The 22,932-nt window shown below is 43.3% G+C and overlaps 2 protein-coding genes across 4 annotated transcripts in view; one reads left to right on the top strand and one right to left on the bottom strand.

Moving 5' to 3' along the window:
* Positions 1 to 1,478, bottom strand: part of LOC311303499 (E3 ubiquitin-protein ligase TRIM35-like) — a 61,748-nt gene extending 60,270 nt beyond the window's left edge. The window contains exon 1 of one of the 2 annotated variants that reach the window (XM_084430018.1): positions 831 to 1,471. In XM_084430018.1, coding sequence (XP_084286144.1) covers positions 831 to 1,226 — 396 coding nt within the window. In that variant the 5' untranslated portion in view covers positions 1,227 to 1,471. Of the gene's footprint in view, positions 1 to 830 lie in introns of both variants that reach the window. The other variant, XM_084430019.1, reaches the window with a different exon arrangement.
* A 5,233-nt stretch (positions 1,479 to 6,711) lies between these two features.
* On the top strand, positions 6,712 to 18,423 carry LOC311303525 (coiled-coil domain-containing protein 142-like). Of its 2 annotated transcripts, XM_084430053.1 has the most exons (4): positions 6,712 to 6,841; positions 12,576 to 12,753; positions 13,448 to 13,659; positions 18,121 to 18,423. In XM_084430053.1, the coding sequence occupies exons 2-4, from the start codon at positions 12,638 to 12,640 to the stop codon at positions 18,375 to 18,377; spliced, it is 585 nt and encodes a 194-aa protein (XP_084286179.1). In that variant the 5' UTR covers positions 6,712 to 6,841; positions 12,576 to 12,637; the 3' UTR covers positions 18,378 to 18,423. The 2 variants fall into 2 exon arrangements, with proteins under 2 accessions (XP_084286179.1, XP_084286178.1); XM_084430052.1 differs by lacking the exon at positions 6,712 to 6,841 and having other exon boundaries at positions 12,373 to 12,753.
* Positions 18,424 to 22,932: the final 4,509 nt, after the last annotated feature.

Raw genomic sequence — 22,932 nt, forward strand, 5'->3', positions numbered from 1 at the left:
GAATCCATCTTCTACTTTTGCAAAAGTCGCTTGAGTTGTCTTCGCTGATGCGGATAATGGCGGCGAATACACAAACCTGCCAGACATAGCCAGGTGAGTGTGAACGCGCATGACGTCACGCCCAGTCGATTCCGACCCGAATCCCTCTTATTTATTTTACTGTACAGGATTATAGAGGCAATCGCAGTGATCATAGAAGGGCTCATTCAGCCCATCAGGCAATTGTTTAAGCATGTATGGGTTAGAAAAACGGGTATTTTTAACATGAAATGTTGCGCAATGCACCTTTAAGGCTTGTTCGACTTGAACCGGCGCTGCACAGACCGATCGGTGAATGACAACAAAGTACCGCGAGAGCGAATAGAAAGTAGACGGCTCCTATATGCTTTTAAATTGCTCTCGCGGTACTTTGATGTCATAAACCGATCGGTCTGTGCAGCGCCGGTTCAAGTCGAACAAGCCTTTAGTGAAACACTTCGAGGCTTCGTTTGGACATAGTCACGTGACATGGGTGTTTTGAATCGCGCTTCGGATCAGTGTTTCGAAACATCTGCGCTTCGGGATCTCGCAAAGCTTCGGAACGAACGCCTTTTTTTTTTTTTTTTTTTTTTTGTAAAGTAATGATATCTATAATAAATTCCCCACTATTTAGTATGAGACACAAAAACATAAGAAATCAGGATGGGCAAATACTTTTACAGCACAGTAAATGTCATATAAAGTGGAGTAAAATTACATTGAAATAGTAGGCTAATGCATGAATGTGATGATATCTATGTTTATGACTAATTATTGTTCTTTACATGTGAAACAAGAAACATTAGTCTTACCTTATATAATGAAAGCACTTCACTGATGGGTCTGAATTTATGATTGTCATGTTTTTGTGAATTAATACACACTAAACACACCGGCTGTTTGTCCTCCAGACAGAAGAGTTTGAGTTTCTCACTGTGTAAACTGCAGATCTCCTCAGATCCTGATGAACGTTTCTCATTTCTCTCCTTCAGGAACGACTCACACAAGTTTTTTAATGTGAGATTAACTGGAGGATCAATTTTTGAGGATCTTCTCCTGCAGACAGGACACTCCTGAGTTTTCTTAATTTTCCAGAACTGTTGTAGACACTCTTTACAAATACTGTGACTACAGGACAGAAAAACAGGAACATTGAAGATTTCATAGCAAACAGGACAAATATAATCATCTTCAGCTGCTGAAGCCATTTTCACCGTTTGAGTCTCGCAAACTAAACTTTACTTTCACTTTCTGAACGACGGTTTTCAAAAATGAATCACAATGAGAATCAAAGATCTGCTGTCGGTTCAGAAATGAACATCACAAAAGTCCTTCTGTAAAGTTTTTCTCTTTGTTCTCCATTGATTGCTTATTCTTTATTGCTTTTGTTGAGACAAAGTCGGTGTGACAGAAAGGAGAAATAACAAGTCAGTCTCTTCCTGGTTAGTGTTGTAAGAGGGAGGAGTTTATGATCACCTTTGGGTTTACAAACAGGTCAAACAGGAACGTCAGGATTTCTTCAGGTAAAAATGTATTCAAAATGGACCTGCACTGAAATGTTAAAAAATAATGCTGTAAAACCTTGAATAAAACACAAAAGAACAATTAAAATACAAATACTATTAATTATAAACTATCTCAAAATGCTTATACATGTTTTATTTATTGCTTCTTTGTGTTGTAAGAGGGAGGAATTTATGATCACTGCAAAAAATGCTTTTCTTACTTAGTATTTTGGTCTGGTTTCCAGTCCAAATATCAAACAAAAAAAATAAAAATAAAAACTTCTACATCAAGATGCATTTACTAGATAAGTGAAATTAGATAAGATATTATTGTCACATGTCTGTCTTGTCTTGTTCTGCACTTGGGTGTTTGTTATGTTGTGCCATGTGCTTGTGTCTTTGTTTCCCCCCGTGTTATGTCTTGAGGTTTTGTCTGCCTTGTTTTTCCCCCACGAGGGAGTTTTGGTTTTCAGTCTGTTTTGTTTGTAATTCATTAAAATCTCCTTTTGCACTTGATTCCTCGCTTCACCTTTTTGACTTCCCATGACAGAACGATCCACCCAGTATGAGGAGTCAGCAAGAGGATTCATGCCCTCACCTGGAGAGTATCATGAAACTCAGCGGGTTGGTTTCCCTCCGACAGCAGGGGACCAGGGTGAAGGATTTCGCCCGGAAATTCAGCGCGGCTGCAGAGGGACTCGGGCTTGGGGATATAGTCCTCAAAGACATATTTAATCTTTGTTTGGATGTTCCCTTGCCTCAGTGGGAGATGAAGGGGCTGGAGATTTTAGATTTCCCGGGTTTCGCTAAGTATCTCCACCATCGTGCTCGGTGGGATACATGGGACCCGCCTGCATCCCCGCTGCCCAGCCCAGAGAATGCATCGCCGCTGCCCAGCCCAGAGAATGCATCGCCGCTGCCCAGCCCAGAGAATGCATCGCCGCTGCCCAGCCCAGAGAATGCATCGCCGCTGCCCAGCCCAGAGAATGCATCGCCGCTGCCCAGCCCAGAGAATGCATCGCCGCTGCCCAGCCCAGAGAATGCATCGCCGCTGCCCAGCCCAGAGAACGCATCGCCGCTGCCCAGCCCAGAGAACGCATCGCTGCTGCCCAGCCCAGAGAACGCATCGCCGCTGCCCAACCCAGAGAACGCATCGCTGCTGCCCAGCCCAGAGCTCCAGCCACCATTAACTCCGTCCAGACCTGAACCTGCACCTCACCATCGAAGACGGCGAAGGAGGAGGAAGACCTCCGGCCTCTCCAATGTCCCGGAGGATTCCGTTGCGGAGGAGCCAGAGACTGTTCACGTCACGTCTGCCCAGCCAGAGACTGTTCACGTCACGTCTGCCCAGCCAGAGACTGTTCAAGTCACGTCTGCCCAGCCCGAGACTGTTCACCTCACGTCTGCCCAGCCCGAGACTGTTCACGTCACGTCTGCCCAGCCCGAGACTGTTCACGTCACGTCTGCCCAGCCCGAGACTGTTCACGTCACGTCTGCCCAGCCAGAGACTGTTCATGTCACGTCTGCCCAGCCAGAGACTGTTCACGTCACGTCTGCCCAGCCAGAGACTGTTCACGTCACGTCTGCCCAGCCCGAGACTGTTCACGTCACGTCTGCCCAGTCAGAGACTGTTCACGTCACGTCTGCCCAGTCAGAGACTGTTCACGTCACGTCTGCCCAGTCAGAGACTGTTCCAGTCACGTCTGCCCAGTCAGAGACTGTTCATGTCAAGTCTGCCGAGCCGGTGTCTTCGGACAGGATGGCCGCCGCCGAGGGTGTTCCCGTCACATCTGCTGAGCCTGTGTCTTCGGACAAGATGGCCATTGCTGAACCTGTTTACGTTACGCCTGTCGAGCCTGTGTCTTCGGACAGGATGGCCGCCGCCGAGAGTGTTCCCGTCACGTCTGCCAAGCCTATGTCTTCGGACAAGAAGGTCACCACTGAACCTGTTCACGTTACGCCTGTCGAGCCTGTGTCTTCGGACAAGAAGGTCACTACCAAGACTGGGTCTTCGGACAAGATGGCCGCCGTCGAGCCTGTGTCTGAGCCGGTGGTGTCTGTTCCTGAGCCGGTGATGTCTGTTCCTGTTCCTGAGTCGGAGCCAGTGTCTGTTCCTGAGCCAGAGCCAGTGTATGTCCCGGAGCCCGTGTCTGTCCCTGAGTCGGAGCCCGTGTCTGTTCCTGAGCCCTCAGTGACCGCGACACTGGCCATTATGGCCACAGCCATGTGGTGTGTGTGGGCTACACACACACTTGAGCCGATGGTGTCTGTTCCTGAGCCGGTGGTGTCCGTTCCTGAGCCGGTGATATCTGTTCCTGTTCCTGAGCCGGAGCCCGTGTCTGTTCCTGAGCCAGAGCCAGTGTCAGTCCCTGAGTCGGAGCCCGTGTCTGTCCCTGAGCCGGAGCCCGTGTCTGTCCCTGAGCCAGAGCCAGTGTCTGTTCCTGAGCCAGAGCCAGTGTCAGTCCCTGAGTCGGAGCCCGTGTCTGTCCCTGAGCCGGAGCCCGTGTCTGTCCCTGAGCCGGAGCCCGTGTCTGTCCCTGAGCCAGAGCCAGTGTCTGTTCCTGAGCCGGAGCCCGTGTCTGTTCCTGAGCCGGAGCCCGTGTCTGTCCCTGAGCCGGAGCCCGTGTCTGTCCCTGAGCCGGAGCCCGTGTCTGTCCCTGAGCCAGAGCCCGTGTCTGTCCCTGAGCCGGAGCCCGTGTCTGTCCCTGAGCCGGAGCCCGTGTCTGTCCTTGAGCCGGAGCCCGTGTCTGTTCCTGAACAGGAGCCAGTGTCTGTTCCAGTGTCTGTTCCAGTGTCTGTTCCAGTGTCTGTTCCAGTGTCTGTTCCAGTGTCTGTTCCAGTGCCTATTCCAGTGCCTGAGCCGGTGGTGCCTATTCCAGTGCCTGAGCCGGTGGTGCCAGTTCCAGGGCCTGAGCCGGTGGTGCCAGTCCCAGTGCCTGAGCCGGTGGTGTTTGTTCCAGTGCCTGAGCCGGTGGTGTTGGTTCCAGTTCCTGCGCCCTGGCCGCCCGAGGGGTCTTCACCGCCCTGGCCGCCCGAGGGGTCTTCACCGCCCTGGCCGCCCGAGGGGTCTTCACCGCCGTGGCCGCCCGAGGGGTCTTCACCGCCGTGGCCACCCGAGGGGTCTTCACCGCCCTGGCCGCCCGAGGGGTCTTCACCGCCCTGGCCGCCCGAGGGGTCTTCACCGCCGTGGCCGCCCGAGGGCTCTTCACCACCGTGGCCGCCCGAGGGGTCTTCTCCACCCTGGCCGCCCGAGGGAAAGTCTCCGTACTGGCCACCCGAGGGGAAGTCTCCGCCCTGGCCGCCTGATGGACTGTTTGTGTCTTCCGTCCCGCCCTGTTCTGTCCCTCCCGTCCCGCCCTGGTCTGTTCCTCCCGTCCCGCCCTGGTCGGTTTCTCCAGTCCCGCCCTGTTCTGTCCCTCCCGTCCCGCCCTGGTCTGTCCCTCCCGTCCCGCCCTGGCCTGTCCCTCCGTCCCGCCCTGGTCTGTCCCCCCCGTTCTAGTGGAGTGTCTGGAAGCCACTCCTTTAGGAGGGGGTTATGTCACATGTCTGTCTTGTCTTGTTCTGCACTTGGGTGTTTGTTATGTTGTGCCATGTGCTTGTGTCTTTGTTTCCCCCCGTGTTATGTCTTGAGGTTTTGTCTGCCTTGTTTTTCCCCCACGAGGGAGTTTTGGTTTTCAGTCTGTTTTGTTTGTAATTCATTAAAATCTCCTTTTGCACTTGATTCCTCGCTTCACCTTTTTGACTTCCCATGACAATTATGTCTTGTTTTCTGGGGAAATAAATCAAATTAAGTGAGTTTTTGGTTAAAATAAGCAAAATGATCTGTCCATGGGGTAAGAAAAATAATCTTAATTCAAACAGAAACAAGCGACTTTCAATAGCTCAAGGTTGCTTTACATGGGAGGAATGAGTCACAACACACAGTGCATCACATTCTGCTGTGTATGGGGCCAAAGACCAATCAGAGTGCCTATGATGACCCCTGTCCACCTTCAACGATAATTGAGACAATATATTGTTACAATATTGTCACAAATGCATGATATACATGATGTATTATAAGGATAATGACGGCAAATGTTTTTTATAAGCTGTAATAAATTGTCATTTGATCTGTTTATTATTTTGCTCTGAAATGTAAAAAAAAAAAAAAGTGTATGGTTTATTTGAGGAATTGGAGTCTGTTAATACTGAACTTTTTTTTGCCTCATTTATTGCCTTTTCCCCTATCACATTAATAATCATAAATTAGGTGTAATTCGAAAACTGAAAACTGTTTTGAAAATTGACATTGTGTAACACTAAACTTAAACTTGTATATTTATTTTTACACTCCTTTTTGAAGCTCTTTTTTGAACATCTTGGGAAAATGTTATGGGCTTTCTCATCAAAATATGACTTTCTGTCACAGAACAGGACATTGATTCATACATGTCCACCGTACAGACACCAGGACTCACAGCATGTTCATCACACAACAAGTGAAATTATAGATCAATATTCCTATAACATATTAGATATTATTATGAAAATATTGCCAATTATTACTCCCATTATTACACTTTATTTCCCATTACATGTTTCCCCAAGAACACATTACTATGCAAATGAAATAGTGTATAGATATGTTGAATTGAACGGGACTACACATTTATGGCCATTTTACTCAAATATTGTATGAAGTAAAATGGTGTATCAATTCATACTATTATATTTTTTATTACATTGTTGAGAATCATCTTTATTCAAAGTTTGTTATATCTAAAAACTCCCAAAATAAAATTTAAAATAAAATAAATTATATATATATATAAAATAAACATACAAAATACCATTCATATTGAATGTCATTAATGTATATTTTTTTAAACAACTGAGTCCTGGTGTCACTAGAAGACACAGCATGAGATATGAATAAAATATCTTGTTTAAAAATGTTAAAATAAAAATGTTTCTTATGATCTAAACAATTTAATGACATGTAAAAATACTAAATTCAAAAGGGCTTTTTTTCTGGGTCTCAGGAGAATATCGCAGAAGTCTGACAGAACATATATCAAGCATTTTTAATGAGTTTCAGGAGCTTTATGAAGGGCAGTGTAATCTCACATGACCAGAAGATGGCGACAAAACATCATGAAAACACACGGTCAGCTGTGGAGCATTACAATAATCTCTGAACGTACGATATTTAACACACACACACAAACACACTCTCTTGTTGACTCCTTTACCTGTTTATATTTGGTGTTCATTTATGACAAAATGACAGGAATGATCGAGAACTTGGAGCAGAAATACCAACATTTGTACCAGATGTAAGTTTATACTGTTTATGCTAATTTACTTACGATTTATAATATCTAATTATTTTCTAGTTGCCAATTTACTCAAGTATTTTTATGAAGTATATAATGGCTTAGTATGTCAAATTATGAACAAATATAATTTTCCCACCAAACATTTAGCAGTTTGTAGCATACATGCTACAACAGAGATGCTAGTTTGACATATAGCTATATTGTTTGCTTAAGCCTTAATACAGATCATAACATCTGGGAATAAATGTGGCAAATCAAACCTGATGAGAAGTGTCCTCACTTCATTATGGTCTTGCGTGAAAACTAATTACAAGTCCTTAACGAACCCCTGCTGAAAAAAAACAATAGAAACAAGTACATAATTGCTAATGGTTTTAATGGTTATAAATAGAACTGTATTTGTTTTAATGAGAACTGTAATGGTCCTAGTGGGTCTCTATTGGTGATTTGCTTTCTTCTATTGGTGGCATGTTTTTTCTATTGGATACCATTAAGGACCAATAGAACACCTTTGGCAACTTATAGGTTACATGTTGGTATCTACTGGACACCAGTATGAACCATTAAGTCTCCAATAAATGTAGTATTTTCTTTGGTTTGATGATATTAATATATCATTTGTTTGTCACTGATTTCCTGGACTCTTCAAATTCAAATTCAAATTCAAATTTATTTGTATAGCGCTTTTCACAATACATATTGTTTCAAAGCAGCTTTACAGAAAGTGCATTTCAGAAATGTACATAGAGAAATACAGTTAGTTAATCATGTATTGATTTAGGGCATAAACATCGCCCGCGTCGAGTCGTCTCAACTGTAGTATAAAATGTAAGTATTATGTGAATGCCTGGCTGAAGAGATGCGTCTTTAATCTAGTTTTAAACTGGGACAGCGAGTCTGAGCCTCGAACAATATCAGGAAGGCCATTCCAGAGTTTAGGAGCTAAATGTGAAAAAGCTCTCCCTCCTGTAGTGGACTTAGATATCCTAGGAATGACCAGAAGCCTCGAATTTAGTGATCTTAAAGAGCGCGATGGATTGTAGGGCGATAGAAGTTCCGTTAAATACACGGGAGCTAAACCATTTAGGGCTTTATAGGTCAGTAGCAATACTTTGTAATTGATACGGAACTTTATAGGTAACCAATGTAGAGACGACAGAATTGGTGTTATATGATCGTATTTTCTTGATCTAGTAAGAACTCTAGCGGCGGCATTTTGGACTAACTGTAGCTTGTTTATTGAGGATGCAGGACAACCAGCTAATAAAGCATTACAGTAATCTAGTCTCGAGGTCATGAATGCATGAACTAACTTTTCTGCATCAGAAACAGATAGCATGTTACGTAGCTTAGCAATGTTTCTAAGGTGGAAAAAGGCTGTTCTTGTAACATATGAAATATGATTTTCAAAAGACAAGTTGCGGTCTAATATAACACCCAGGTCTTTTACTGTAGAGGATAAAGTAACAGGACATCCTACGATGTTAAAGTTGTATTGTAAGAGGTTTTGTGGGCAGTTTTTTGGACTAATAAGTAATACCTCCGTTTTATCTGAATTTAATAGCAGAAAATTACATGTCATCCAGTATTTTATATCTTTAACACACTCTGTTAATTTAGATAATTTAGCGTTTTCATCTGGTCGTGATGAAATATATAATTGAGTGTCATCAGCATAACAGTGGAAATTAATTCCATGTTTTCTTATAATATTACCAAGTGGCAGCATATATATTGAGAATAGCAGAGGGCCTAACACAGATCCTTGCGGTACACCGTAGTTTACTGACGTTATCTTCGATTTTTCCCCATTTACGCAGACAAAATGGTAACGGTCTGATAAGTACGATCTAAACCAGTTTAATGCCTGTCCCTGAACACCAGTGTAGTTTTGTAGTCGGTCTAAGAGTATTGTGTGATCTATAGTATCGAACGCAGCACTAAGATCAAGTAAAATCTTCCTATGTTTAAGTGACAACTTTCCCAGTAGAACTGAAATTCTACTTCCTCACAACTGGTTTTAAACTCTCTGTTGAAAAGATACTTGGATCGAGGTACAACCTCTTGCCCAAACAATTTATTTATCAACTGCAGTAAATCATGTAACTGGCAACCAGTTATTTTATGCTTTGCTGCATGGCTCATAATCATGAGCATTGCCTCAGCTTGTGTGGTAGTTCCTGTGGCAGTCAAAGCAGTGTCCATGTCAGGCTGTAGGTCAATCACTGACAGGGGATCAGGAGTGTTCTGCTTCATGCTGCCTGTCCGGTGGTCTATCTCAGACTCTGACACTGTTCCACTGCATGCCTTTAAAAAAGCAGCATCTCTGTTTAAGGTATAGTTGTGTGTCGGTCTGCTCATACACATATTCATGTAGGTTCATAGTTATTTAAAAAAAAAAAACCTCCAAAATGAATAATTAATCAAATACTTTGTTCAATTTATAATTCAAAACTTAAAGAAGTGTGTACCTGACAGAGAAAAAAAAAAAAAAAAAATGATCAGAACAATCTAAACTAGTACTCACATGTGTTTCTGAAGGTCTACTTGAGCCTGGTGCAACGTCTACCTCACTACTGTACTCATCTGTCATCAGTTCAGCCGTTTTGCTTTGACCATTCCGACAATAATGTTAGTTATGTTACAATTATGACATCTATGTTACAATTATGTTACAATCATGGTATATATGTTACAATTATTTTACAATCATTACAATTATGATACAATCATGCCATCTATGTTACAATTATGTTACAATCATGACATATGTCTTACAATTATGGTACAATAGTGACATATATGTTACAATTATGTTACAATAATGGCATATATGTTACAATTATTGTACAATAGTGACATATATGTTACAATTATGTTACAATCATTACAGTTATGTTACAATCATGGTATATATGTTACAATTATTTTACAATCATTACAATTATGATACAATCATGCCATCTATGTTACAATTACATTACAATCATGCCATCTATGTTACAATTACATTACAATCATGACACGTCTTACAATTATGTTACAATCATGCCATCTATGTTACTATTACGTTACAATCATGACATGTCTTACAATTATGGTACAATAGTGACATATGTTACAATTATGTTACAATAATGGCATATATGTTACAATTATTTTACAATCCTTACAATTATGATACAATCATGCCATATATGTTACAATTATGTTACAATCATGACATCTTTACAGAAACTGTGAGACTCAGTTTCACTACATGCCTTATAAATAGCAATATTGACATGAAAATTATAGCTGTGAGCTGGCTTATTGATAATGTGCTTTGTAGGTTTATAGATATTTCCGTAACACTTTACAATATGGTTTCATTAGTTAACTACTTTAGTTAACAAGTACTAAGAATGAACAATACTTCTACAGCATTTATTTGTCTTATTTAATGTAAATTTCAACATTTACTAATACATTATTAAAATCAAATGTCGTGTTTAACATTAGTTAATGCACTGTGAACTGACATGAACAAACAAAGAACAGTTGTATTTTTATAAACTTATGTTGAGAAAGATTAATAAATACTGTAACAAATGTATTGCTTATTGTTAGTTCATGTTAATACATTATTTAATGTTAACAAATGAGACCTTATTGTAAAGTGTTACTGCTATTTCTTTTAAAACATTTTTAAAGACCCTCCATATGACTAATTATTGCTCTCCATATGACCCTCCAAGACTAATTAATTAATAAAATATTTTGTTCAATACATAAATGAAATACTCAAACAGTAAAGTTTTGAAACATTTAATTATTATTATTAATACACGTTAAGAATAGTAAAATCCTTTCACATAAAAAAATTCACAGTGCATTAATTAATGTTAACAAATATAACATTTGATTTTAATAATGTATTTGTGTAACGGTCACCAGCTGGAGTGCCCTTGAGAGCCACCAGAGGGCACTCCACATAAGACTATTATCACTCACAAACTACATTTCCCATAACTCACTGCCCGGACTCATCATCACTTATCACTGATCACATTCACCTGTACCTCATTCACTGATTGCATTCACCTGTGTCTCATTATCCTGTTAGTCTCAGTCTATTTATACCATGTTCATTCATTCACTCACCGCGAAGTCTTGTTTAAGTGTTACACTGCAATTCCGAGCGTTTTCCCTGGTTTCTTGTCTTTTGGTTTATTTGGATTTCTTGCCCTGTTCCCTGGATTACCCTTTTGCCTTTTGCCTTTGTTGGTTTGTTTGGACTGCCTACCTGTAGTGATGGCCAAATGAAGCGTTTCGAAGCATTATTGCTTTCTGATACAATTGTGTCGAAAATGGTTCATTACTCGAAGCTTCATTCAGATAGAAATTGCAGCACCATCTCCTGGTGAAGTAAATGTAATGCAACAAAGCTGACAACCATAAAATGCAAGTAACGCCCCGTTTATTACGTGTTTTTACCGAGGCGATCAAAGCTGAAACAGTGTTAGTGCTGTGAAACTCAGTTATGTCTCGCTGTTCTGAATGCTGTCTCTCTCACTCTCTCTGTGCTGTTTGTCTCACTCCCTGCCTCTGAGAGCATATCTATTAAAAATACCATAAGCAACAAGAAAAAAACAAGCTAAAGAAATCTATAATACAAATATATATATATACATATATCACAAATAATGTATTTTATAATATTTAAATGTTTCTTTGAACACTAGGCTACTGTTTAATAACAGTACACGATATGTAGCACACTGCTACAAGCTATTCAAAATGCTTTTCTTAGTTTTTAAATAACCTTTTAAAAATAGACTCTACAAAAAATATGAAATTTATGACCACTATCTCATCTGTTTCACTGTAATACTTTTATTTAACAGGTATATGTTGTGTGAAGACTTTTATTTTGATATCCGATGAGAATTCTTCTCCTTTTCTCTGGGTTTTTATTTATTTGCTTGTCTATTCAAAATCAAAAGTTATTCTTCAGTAAGTATGTCAGACTTTGCTGGATCTCCTCCGCTGTATGTAGGCTACTAAAGTTTTTCTTTTTTAATAATCAAATTTATTAAAATAATCGGGACAATCCTACTGGATAATAAGCTGGATAGCCTAACGTTACCCGTTTCATTGGCTGTTTGGCTCTCTTCCTCGTCAACATCAACACCTGGCCTCCCTGCTGGAAAATCCAGCTTAGCTGAAGCTGGAAGTAGCTGGTCTCCCAGCCTGGCCAAGCTGATGAACGTCTTACCTTATATACATATATATATGTTGCTGAGCAGAAACACATGATCATGTTTCTCTTGCTCTCCTCAAAGTAGCGTTGGGTTTTCTCCTCAGTGTAAAGGTTAAGAGGCTCATCTATCACTGTTTTACATGTTCGTAGAGTTCGTTTCTGGAGTAAATATATAGACTATAATCTGTGTGTTCACAGCCTTTTTAAAAATGTCCAATCAGCGAACACTGACATCACTGTAGTTCCTGTAGCGCTGGATTAGACCGACTCTGAAGGAGGAGTAAATTAGTTCCTCCAAAAGAGTTCCTAGAGCTAACATCGTTCCTAGTTCCTGCGGTGCGAACACGCCGACATCCGGGAACTTCCACCAACAGTTCTAGGAACTATGAAGAGGTTCCTCCGGTGCGAAAGCCTCTCATGCCAGTCCTCAGTGTATTGTGTCTTTGCTTGTGAACCTTTAAATCCTCCTGTGTGTGTGGATGTCTTCAGAGTTTCCCAGCAGGCCGAGTGAGTACGCAGCGTGTGCGGCTCAGAGCGTGATCGGCCAGGTGATGGAGAGCATTCAGACCCTCCCCGATGAAGCTCGTGTTCCTGCTCTCGCCAAGGCCATGACCGCCTTCATGGAGGCCTGGATGGAGCACATACTCAAGCAGAAGATCAAGTTCAGGTGGGTGGACACACTGCCAACAAAAGATGCACTTTATTTTGATGCTCCAACCACAAGTAACTACAGGTCAACTAACTCTCAGTAGAGTATTAGTAGACTATGAGTTTAGGGTTGACATGTACACTGCGGTTCAAACCTTTGGGGTCGGTACGATTTTTAATGTTTTTAAAAGAAGTCTCTTCTGCTCACCAAAGCTGCATTTATTTAATTAAAAATATGGAAAAAACAGTAATATTGTGAAATATAATGACAATTTAAAACATCTGTTTTCTATGTGAATATCTAGTAAAGTGTAATTTATTCCTGTGATCAAAGCTGAATTTTCAGCATCATTACTCCATTCTTCAGTGTCACATGATCCTTCAGAAATCAGTATAATATGATGATTTGATGCTTAAGAAACATTTATTATTATTATTAATGTAGAAAACAGTTGTGTACATTTGTTTTTTGTTTTTTTTCAGGATTCTTTAATGAATTGAAAGTTCAAAAGAACAGCATTTATCAAATAATCCTGAAATAAAAAAATTGTACATAACTGTTTTCAACATTAATAATAATCATAAATGTTTCTTAAGCATCAAATCATCATATTAGAATGATTTCTGAAGGATCATGAGACACTGAAGACTGGAGTAATGGACTGGACGCTAGCGCTTCACTGTGTGTTTACGTGATCTGATCCTTCGCACAGCATTCAGGGAGCGCTGCAGCTGAAGCAGGACTTCGACTCGATCCGAGACCTCGTTCGCTCAGAGGAGTACCGTCTCTCGGAGGAGCTGCTCCAGAAGCTGCTGTACCTGCGTGTGTTTCATCAGGTGGATAATGCGATCGTGTGCCTGCTTCAGCAACCAGTGGCCAAACCCTACCTGCCCTCCCGCAGCTGGGAGCCCTTCAGGCACTGCTGTGAGTTCACTCACACAATCATCACTCAACACAGAATTAAACGGGTGGTTGATTATGATTTGACTTTTCTAACTTTAGTTAGTGTGTAATGTTGCTGTTTGAGCATAAACAACATCTGCAAAGTTACAACACTCAAAGTTCAAAGCAAAGGGAGATATTTTCTTTTATACAGAAATCGCTTTTTAAGGACTACAACAAACGGTAGAGACTACACGAGCTTCCTCCCGGGTTAGTGACATCACCAACCCTAGAATTTACATAAACCCCGCCCCCGGGAACGCAATTTATAGCTTATCGTGACAGAATATGCTAATCAGTGACTAGAAGACAGTTAACTCCACATCGGCAACATAATTTCATCAACTAACCATTCAGAAATGTCCTGTTGCTTCTACATTGTCACTTCTTGAGTCTCTCCATTATTGTCTGAATCCGGTTTGAACATAAAAGGCTAAACGGTTTTGAAATTCTCAGTGTGTCTGTGTGAGGTAATTGGAGCTGCTAACACACACACACACACACACACACACACACACACACACACACACACACACAAGCTCTTGAAGCTCCGCCCTCTGTGCCGGGAGCAGCAGCTCATTTGCATTTAAAGGGACAGACACAAAAACGGTGTGTTTTTGCTCACCCTCAAAAAGTGACAACTTTAACATGCTATATAAAAATATATGTGGGGCATCCATCCATCCATCCATCTTCTTCCGCTTATCCGGGGCCGGGGCCGGGGCCGGGTCGCGGGGGCAGCAGTCTAAGCAGAGATCCCCAGACTTCCCTCTCCCTAGACACTTCCTCCAGCTCTTCCGGGGGGACACCGAGGCGTTCCCAGGCCAGCCGGGAGACATAGTCATAGACATAGAGGTCTCCTCCCAGTGGGACGCGCCTGGAACACCTTCCCGGGAAGGCGTCCAGGAGGCATCCGGAACAGATGCCCGAGCCACCTCAGCTGACCCCTCTCGATGTGGAGAAGCAGCGGCTCTACTCTGAGCTCCTCCCGAGTGACCGAGCTTCTCACCCTATCTCTAAGGGATCGCCCAGCCACCCTGCGGAGAAAGCTCATTTCGGCCGTCTGTATCCGGGATCTTGTCCTTTCGGTCATGACCCAAAGCTCATGACCATAGGTGAGAGTAGGAACGTAGATTGACCGGTAAATCGAGAGCTTCGCCTTGAGGCTCAGCTCTTTCTTTACCACGACAGACCGGTACATCGACCGCATTACTGCAGAAGCTGCACCGATCCGTCTGTCAATCTCCCGTTCCATCCTTCCCTCACTCGTGAACAGGGACGGATTGACAATCTGTGCGTTCTGGAAAAGTCCAGAACGGCCGTCCAACCGAGGGCCGTCGGCACAAAAAAAAAAAAAAAAGTCTAATAAAGCAGTATTAACAGCCAACAGCAGGGGCACTAATATGATCACTTATGCTACGTTTAAAAAACAACAACTGAGGAAGAAGAGTCGGCCTATAGCCACTGACATTTTATAAGGCTGCACTTTTAAATTTGCTTACATTATATTTGAATAGCTGTGGTCTCCAACGTGGTGCCTGTGAGTTGCCCGCTAAACACATTCTATAAATAGCCCCAACTTGCCGTCGGGGTTCCAGACTTCGAATAAATGGTATAATTTTGCGACCTTTTCAACTAAAGTTACAATTTGAACTTTTGCCTCTACAAAATTACCCAACTCTCTTTGATTGTACGCTGTCATTTGCGTTGCGTATGAGAAACATCAAATGGCAAACGCTTAAAAAGCGGAACAAAACTTGTTTGATCTGAGCAGCGCATTATCAGCTCGGCCCAAAAAACAGCGATCGCGGACAAAGCTGATCTCGATCACGCGAACATTATTACACAGAGCTGCGCGATCCACTGAGAAGCATTTCAATTCAGCGCAGAATTCTCTATCTCTATTATAAACCACATGACTATGTGATTTAAGCTTGTAAAAAGCCAGATGAAACAGCGCTGATATTCTCAACATATTGATGCAAAAAAACAAAAACAGGCGAAACATTGTTCCGAGAACAAACCAGTTAGAAGACATTACACACCAAAACCTATGAATTAACTATTAAAAATGCTGTTATATTAATACAGTTATGTATAAATGTATTAAATGTAATGCAGTAATGTTTTTGTTTAGAAGTTATGGCAGTTTATTATTTTTTTTTCATTTTTTTTTTCATTTATATTTATACTAAATGTTTGGGCTACTGTTTTTGATAACACGTACAATAGGTTTATAGAAAATCAACAAAAAAAAAACTAAAAAAACTAAACTAAAAAATTAATTTTCATAAGTTTTCAGGATTTTTTTTAAACGCTTTTAAGTCTGAACCAGAATATAAAGATATTTTATTATTTCCCATATGATGGTGAAAAGTAAAAAAGCTTCACCATGTTATGTATAATAAATATTGGAGTATAACAAATAAAAATTCCTTCTAGATGTAGCCCTTGCACACAAAAAGGTTGGAGATCCCTGGTATACAGTAGCCTAACTATATGTTTTATAATTATAAGTTTGTGTAATTTGGGTTACTGTAGCCAGTGACATTTCATTATTTGTATTTTATGGCATTGTACATTTTTTGTTTTTATTTGAAGGCTGAGGCTTCATTAATAAACACAACCCCAATTATCATCATTGGTTTTGAGATGTTACTTGCTGTGAATACCTTGTCTGATAGGCTACAGTATTGTGGCATAGTATCAGGACATCCTGGCTAGTGTCTGTCCCACACGGCTAGAGGCGAATGGCCGGATGATGGGCCTATTTGGGAGAAAGTCCAGGGCTGTTTTTTAGCCCCAGTCCGTCCCTGCTCGTGAACAAAACCCCAAGATACTTGAACTCCTCCACTTGAGGCAGGAACTCTCCACCAACCTGAAGTGGGCAAGCCACCCTTTTCCGACTGAGGACCATGGCCTCGGATTTGGAGGTGCTGATTCTCATCCCAGTCGCTTCACACTCGGCTGCAAACCGTCCCAGTGCATGCTGAAGTTCCTGGTTTGATGAGGCCAACACGACAACATCATCTGCAAAGAGCAGAGACGAAATTGTGTTGTCACCAAACCTGATACCCTCCGGCCCCTGGCTGCGCCTAGAAATTCTGTCCATAAAAATTATGAACAGAACCGGCAACAAAGGGCAGCCCTGCTGGAGTCCAACACGCACCGGGAACAAGTCTGACTTAATGCCGGCAATGCGAACCAAGCTCCTGCTTCGGTCGTACAGGGACCGGACAGCCCTTGGTAAAGGACCCCGGACCCCATACTCCCGGAGCACCCTCCACAGGCTGCCGCGAGGGACACAGTCGAATGCCTTCTCCAAATCCACAAAGCACATGTGGACTGGTTGGGCAAACTCCCATGAACCCTCCAGCACCCTGTAGAGAGTATAGAGCTGGTCCAGTGTTCCATGGCCTGGACGAAAACCACACTGTTCCTCCTGAATCCGAGGTTCTACTATCGGCCGTATTCTCCTCTCCAGTACCCTGGCATAGACTTTCCCAGGGAGGCTGAGAAGTGTGATCCCCCTATAGTTGGAACACACTCTCCGGTCCCCCTTCTTGGGTGGGGCATTTTAAGCTAAAACTTCACATACACACTCTGGGGACATCAGAGACTTATTTTACATCTTGTGAAAGGGCATTATACCACCCCTTTAACATTCATCATTCACTTACCCTCCTGTCATTCCTAACCATGTGAGTTTGGTTCATCTTTCATCTTTGAAACTAAATCAATCAATCTAATTTTAATGAAACTTGAGCAGTCTCTCCTTTGAAAGTCCAGGGGTCTCATTTATAAAACCGTGCGAACGCCAGAACCTGCACAAAATTCCCTTTATAATCGCAGTCAGAGGAAGATTGTGGCACGTGCGTCTCCTCCTAGAAATAACCATATATTGAGCTTAAAATGCCTCGTTTTACTATGCATATCCTCATCTGCATATCATTTGTATATACATATTCATCCACGTGATACCACGTTTAACAGTACAAGACATTAGGAAAATATGAGATACGGATGTGCATCACATTACATTGATAAAAATAATTTAGTAGCCGATCCTTGCCTTGTTTTTGAATAAATAAATTAAATAGTATAAAATACATTTCAACAAAAGTTTTTCTTAATCTTTTCCAATGGCCAAATAGTATTTTTAATTGCTTTATATTTTTTATGGAAACAGATAGGCCTTATTGTGCATTATTGATCATTATTTGCACAAAAATATTAACCCAGACCATTAATTCTGCTATTATCATGCGCTAAGCAAACATTAAAACACAGCATGCCACAGAAAAGGAGTGTTCAAAAGCACTACAAATATTTATTTATTAGATTGTTTTATATTAGAAATATATTATAGTTTAAAGTAATTACTGACAGAATTGTCATTTCTGGGTGAACTAACCCTTTAACCCCGTGTGCCGTGTCCCCCAGGCCCGAGCAGCGCTCAGGTGATGGATCAGGCGGCGGGAGGTCTCCATAATCTGGAGAGCATGGATGTGCAGGCGGCGTGGCACCAGGCCCTGACCCGAGCCGAGAGCTCGCTGACCCCAGACCTGCTGACCCCCCCACCCGAGTCCTGCGAGCCCTACCTGGCCTCGGCGCAGCAGGAGTGGCTGGACCTGCGGATACACACCGGCTCCCGCTGGAGGCTCCCGGGCCTGCAGTGCTTCACCAGATCTGAGCCCTAGACAGGGGCACTGAGGGCGTGAGGGGGTTCTGGACTGAGAGCGTGAGGGGGTCCTGGACTGAGAGCGTGAGGGGGTCCTGGACTGAGAGCGTGAGGGGGTCCTGCACTGAGAGCGTGAGGGGGTCCTGGACTGAGAGCGTGAGGGGGTCCTGCACTGAGAGCGTGAGGGGGTCCTGGACTGAGAGCGTGAGGGGTCCTGCACTGAGAGCGTGAGGGGGTCCTGGACTGAGAGCGTGAGGGGTCCTGCACTGAGAGCGTGAGGGGGTCCTGGACTGAGAGCGTGAGGGGGTCCTGGACTGAGAGCGTGAGGGGGTCCTGGACTGAGAGCGTGAGGGGGTCCTGGACTGAGAGCGTGAGGGGGTCCTGGACTGAGAGCGTGAGGGGGTCCTGCACTGAGAGCGTGAGGGGGTCCTGGACTGAGAGCGTGAGGGGGTCCTGCACTGAGAGCGTGAGGGGGTCCTGCACTGAGAGCGTGAGGGGGTCCTGGACTGAGAGCGTGAGGGGTCCTGCACTGAGAGCGTGAGGGGGTCCTGGACTGAGAGCGTGAGGGGTCCTGCACTGAGAGCGTGAGGGGGTCCTGGACTGAGAGCGTGAGGGGGTCCTGGACTGAGAGCGTGAGGGGGTCCTGGACTGAGAGCGTGAGGGGGTCCTGGACTGAGAGCGTGAGGGGGTCCTGCACTGAGAGCGTGAGGGGGTCCTGCACTGAGAGCGTGAGGGGGTCCTGCACTGAGAGCGTGAGGGGGTTCTGGACTGAGAGCGTGAGGGGGTCCTGGACTGAGAGCGTGAGGGGGTCCTGGACTGAGAGCGTGAGGGGGTCCTGGACTGAGAGCGTGAGGGGGTCCTGGACTGAGAGCGTGAGGGGGTCCTGCACTGAGAGCGTGAGGGGGTCCTGCACTGAGAGCGTGAGGGGGTCCTGCACTGAGAGCGTGAGGGGGTCCTGGACTGAGAGCGTGAGGGGGTTCGTGAGGGGGTCCTGGACTGAGAGCGTGAGGGGGTTCTGGACTGAGAGCGTGAGGGGGTCCTGGACTGAGAGCGTGAGGGGGTCCTGCACTGAGAGCGTGAGGGGGTCCTGCACTGAGAGCGTGAGGGGGTCCTGGACTGAGAGCGTGAGGGGGTCCTGCACTGAGAGCGTGAGGGGGTCCTGCACTGAGAGCGTGAGGGGGTCCTGCACTGAGAGCGTGAGGGGGTCCTGGACTGAGAGCGTGAGGGGGTCCTGGACTGAGAGCGTGAGGGGGTCCTGGACTGAGAGCGTGAGGGGGTCCTGGACTGAGAGCGTGAGGGGGTCCCGGACTGAGAGCGTGAGGGGGTCCCGGACTGAGAGCGTGAGGGGGTCCCGGACTGAGAGCGTGAGGGGGTCCCGGACTGAGAGCGTGAGGGGGTCCTGGACTGAGCTCACACGTGGAGCGCTCGTCTTTACTGTGGAAAACTCAGAGAAACAATGTTACTGTTCATGCCTTTCTGAATAAAACATATTTCACATTCATTTTTATTTTATTTTATATTTTGTCCATTGCCAAAGTACCGAAATGCTGAATAATTTTAATTGTAATATTTGATCAAGATTTTACTGATTTTTATTTTTTACACATTATTAGGGGTGTAACGATACCCTCATGTCATGATTCGATGCATATCACGATACTGAACTCAAGATACAATATTATTGCGATACTCCAAGACATGATAGAAGATTAACACAAAATGCACTGTTGATTAAAAAGCTAAATTTGTGTGTAAAAATGAATAGTCTTGGACTTGGTGCTGGAAACCCAAAGCACAGGACAATAGAGACACCAGAATAACAATATTCATGATTCTGAATCTGAAAATACAGAGTTATTTTAGACGATTATGCTTGAACTCTTTCACTGACTAGATAAATAATGTCGGCCACTTTTACTGGTAACATCCAAGCATGCCGCACAAGCCCTGAAAAGTGAAGCCAAAGCACCTCGATCGCCCCCCGGTGACTGGTCCTAGTATAGGTCATAAGACCAACTAAACAATTAAATCACACTTCAAATATCTTTTTTCCAAAGGTGGTTTCTTTCATTTGCTGTCGTTTTTATCACGCTGATGTTCAAGTGTTCAAGTTCAAGTGTCTGTTTTTTTAAATAAGTTGTTTTTTAGTTAGTTACGTGATGCTATAAAAACGGTGGTGTAACGCCATGATTGACAGCTGTGATTGACAGGTTCTCTGAGCGAAGTAGTCACTGAAGCACCAACGGACATTTTTTTCGGGATCTTCGGAGGACTGAGGAGATTGTATTTACTTTATTTTAATAAGCCTCTTGTCATTCTGCGAGAGTGAGGAGGCGGAGCGTTGATTTCGCGGCTTTACTTCCTGCTCACTACTGCGCAGGTCTGGTCCCGAGATCGCTACTGCGCAGGTCTGGTCCCGAGATCGCTACTGCGCAGGTCTGGTCCTGAGATCGCTACTGCGCAGGTCTGGTCCCGAGATCGCTACTGCGCAGGTCTGGTCCCGAGATCGCTACTGCGCAGGTCTGGTCCCGAGATCGCTACTGCGCAGGTCTGGTCCCGAGATCGCTACTGCGCAGGTCTGGTCCCGAGATCGCTACTGCGCAGGTCTGGTCCTGAGATCGCTACTGCGCAGGTCTGGTCCCGAGATCGCTACTGCGCAGGTCTGGTCCTGAGATCGCTACTGCGCAGGTCTGGTCCCGAGATCGCTACTGCGCAGGTCTGGTCCCGAGATCGCTACTGCGCAGGTCTGGTCCCGAGATCGCTACTGCGCAGGTCTGGTCCTGAGATCGCTACTGCGCAGGTCTGGTCCCGAGATCGCTACTGCGCAGACTCAAGCCCTAAGATGTCAGCGCCATATCGGGACCATAGACTGTAAAAAAATATCGGGACACTAGCGGCTTCAGTTCTCACCAATGGAAGAGAGTGAAGGGGCGTCGTCCATCTTTTTTTACAGTCTATGGTAACATCAGACATCTGGCATTATCAGGTCACACAAATATTCCCCCAGCGCATTATTATACATTATATGCAACATTATATATGTGAGATAATGTAGAGCGAGGCGGTTGTTATAGCGAATACAACCAGATCAGCCTGAAGGGGTTGTATTCGCTATAACAACCGCCTCGCTCTACATTATCCGCTTATTACATGACTTCCTACCAAATAAATCAATAATTTGACAAAATATTGATTTAAAAAGGAGTTTATTGATTTAAAAACGATTGTATTGCTTCCGCTAAAGAAAATAGTCCATCTCTACGGTTAGAATCCTGCGTCCATAGCAACGCTCTGTTTTTCATGGCAACGGCATACTTATGAACATATGAGGATTTCACAGGCAAGAAGATTACTAAAATGTGTCAATACTTTATCTTGTCTTACATATTGTAAACATGAATTTAAACATACTTTCATTATTGTATGACTTGTTTAATGGTCACTTAAGTATTGAATTTATAATATTAATAATTACTTAGGGATTTACAATACAATAATTTTTCTTTATCAACTATTACATGCACAGATACATTTTTTAGTACATATAAACAAACCTCACAGCAACACAAACACAATTATTACACAATTTATCCAACTGACTCTAATATGCAGAAGCAGAAAACAGGGAAAAAGTGAGTATTCGCTTTATAGGTGTAACGTAAGGAGGCAAGATGTAAAGAACCCAAGTGCAACTTTAATACCAACATGATCAAACATAAAACAAAGGCATGAAAACTTGAAACAAGAACAAACAGCAGTTACCCAAAACCATACTAAACAAAGACACAGGGCAAACATGAGGGCTTAAATACACAAGACTAATGACTAAACAAGGGACACCTGTGAACAATGAACCAATAACATCATGACACATCAGACAAGGGAACACATGGCAGGATCACATGACTTTGAACAGGGGATCACATGACAGACATGAAGCATGACCAAAGGCTTGTTCGACTTGAACCGGCGCTGCACAGACCAATCGGTGAATGACATCAAAGTACCGCGAGAGCGAATAGAAAGTAGACGGCTCCTATATGCTTTTGAGTTGCTCTCGCAGTACTTTGATGTCATAAACCGATCGGTCTGTACAGCGCCGGTTCAAGTCGAACAAGCCTCAAGACATGAAACGTGACCAAGACAAGATCAAATCGTGATAATAGGCCAAACCTGAGAAAACGGCACCATCTTGTAAAAAAAAAATATATATATATATATATATATATATATATATATATATATATATATATATATATATATATTTAAAAGAAAAGGCCAACAGAACAAAAGTCTGTTAACAAAGACTGCATCATTTTATAGTTAAATAGCCCTGGGATAAAAAGAAATTGGCAGTTTTAATAGGTTTCAATGTGGAAAGTTTTGTCCTACTCAAAAAAATATTTAGGCTAACCCCAAAAGTTAAAACTTATGTATTTCAATTACATGTCAATTTTCCATCCAATTTAATCACATAAATCCAACGTAAAAGTTAACATTTTATTTAAGCTTCACCATCACGTTCAGTTGACGTGAATTAATTAAATAATGGTTATGTGAACTAATGAATTGTG

The sequence above is a fragment of the Rutilus rutilus genome (assembly GCF_951802725.1).
Source record: "Rutilus rutilus genome assembly, chromosome: 14".
NCBI lineage: Eukaryota > Metazoa > Chordata > Actinopteri > Cypriniformes > Leuciscidae > Rutilus > Rutilus rutilus.

Bases quoted from the DNA above. Each gene is read 5' to 3' on its own strand.
- LOC311303525 (XM_084430052.1), top strand. From the start codon at position 12,566: ATGTCTTCAGAGTTTCCCAGCAGGCCGAGTGAGTACGCAGCGTGTGCG. The intron at 12,754-13,447 runs GTGGGTGGACAC...TCCTTCGCACAG, and splicing joins AAGCAGAAGATCAAGTTCAG to CATTCAGGGAGCGCTGCAGC. The intron at 13,660-18,120 runs GTGAGTTCACTC...CGTGTCCCCCAG, and splicing joins GGAGCCCTTCAGGCACTGCT to GCCCGAGCAGCGCTCAGGTG.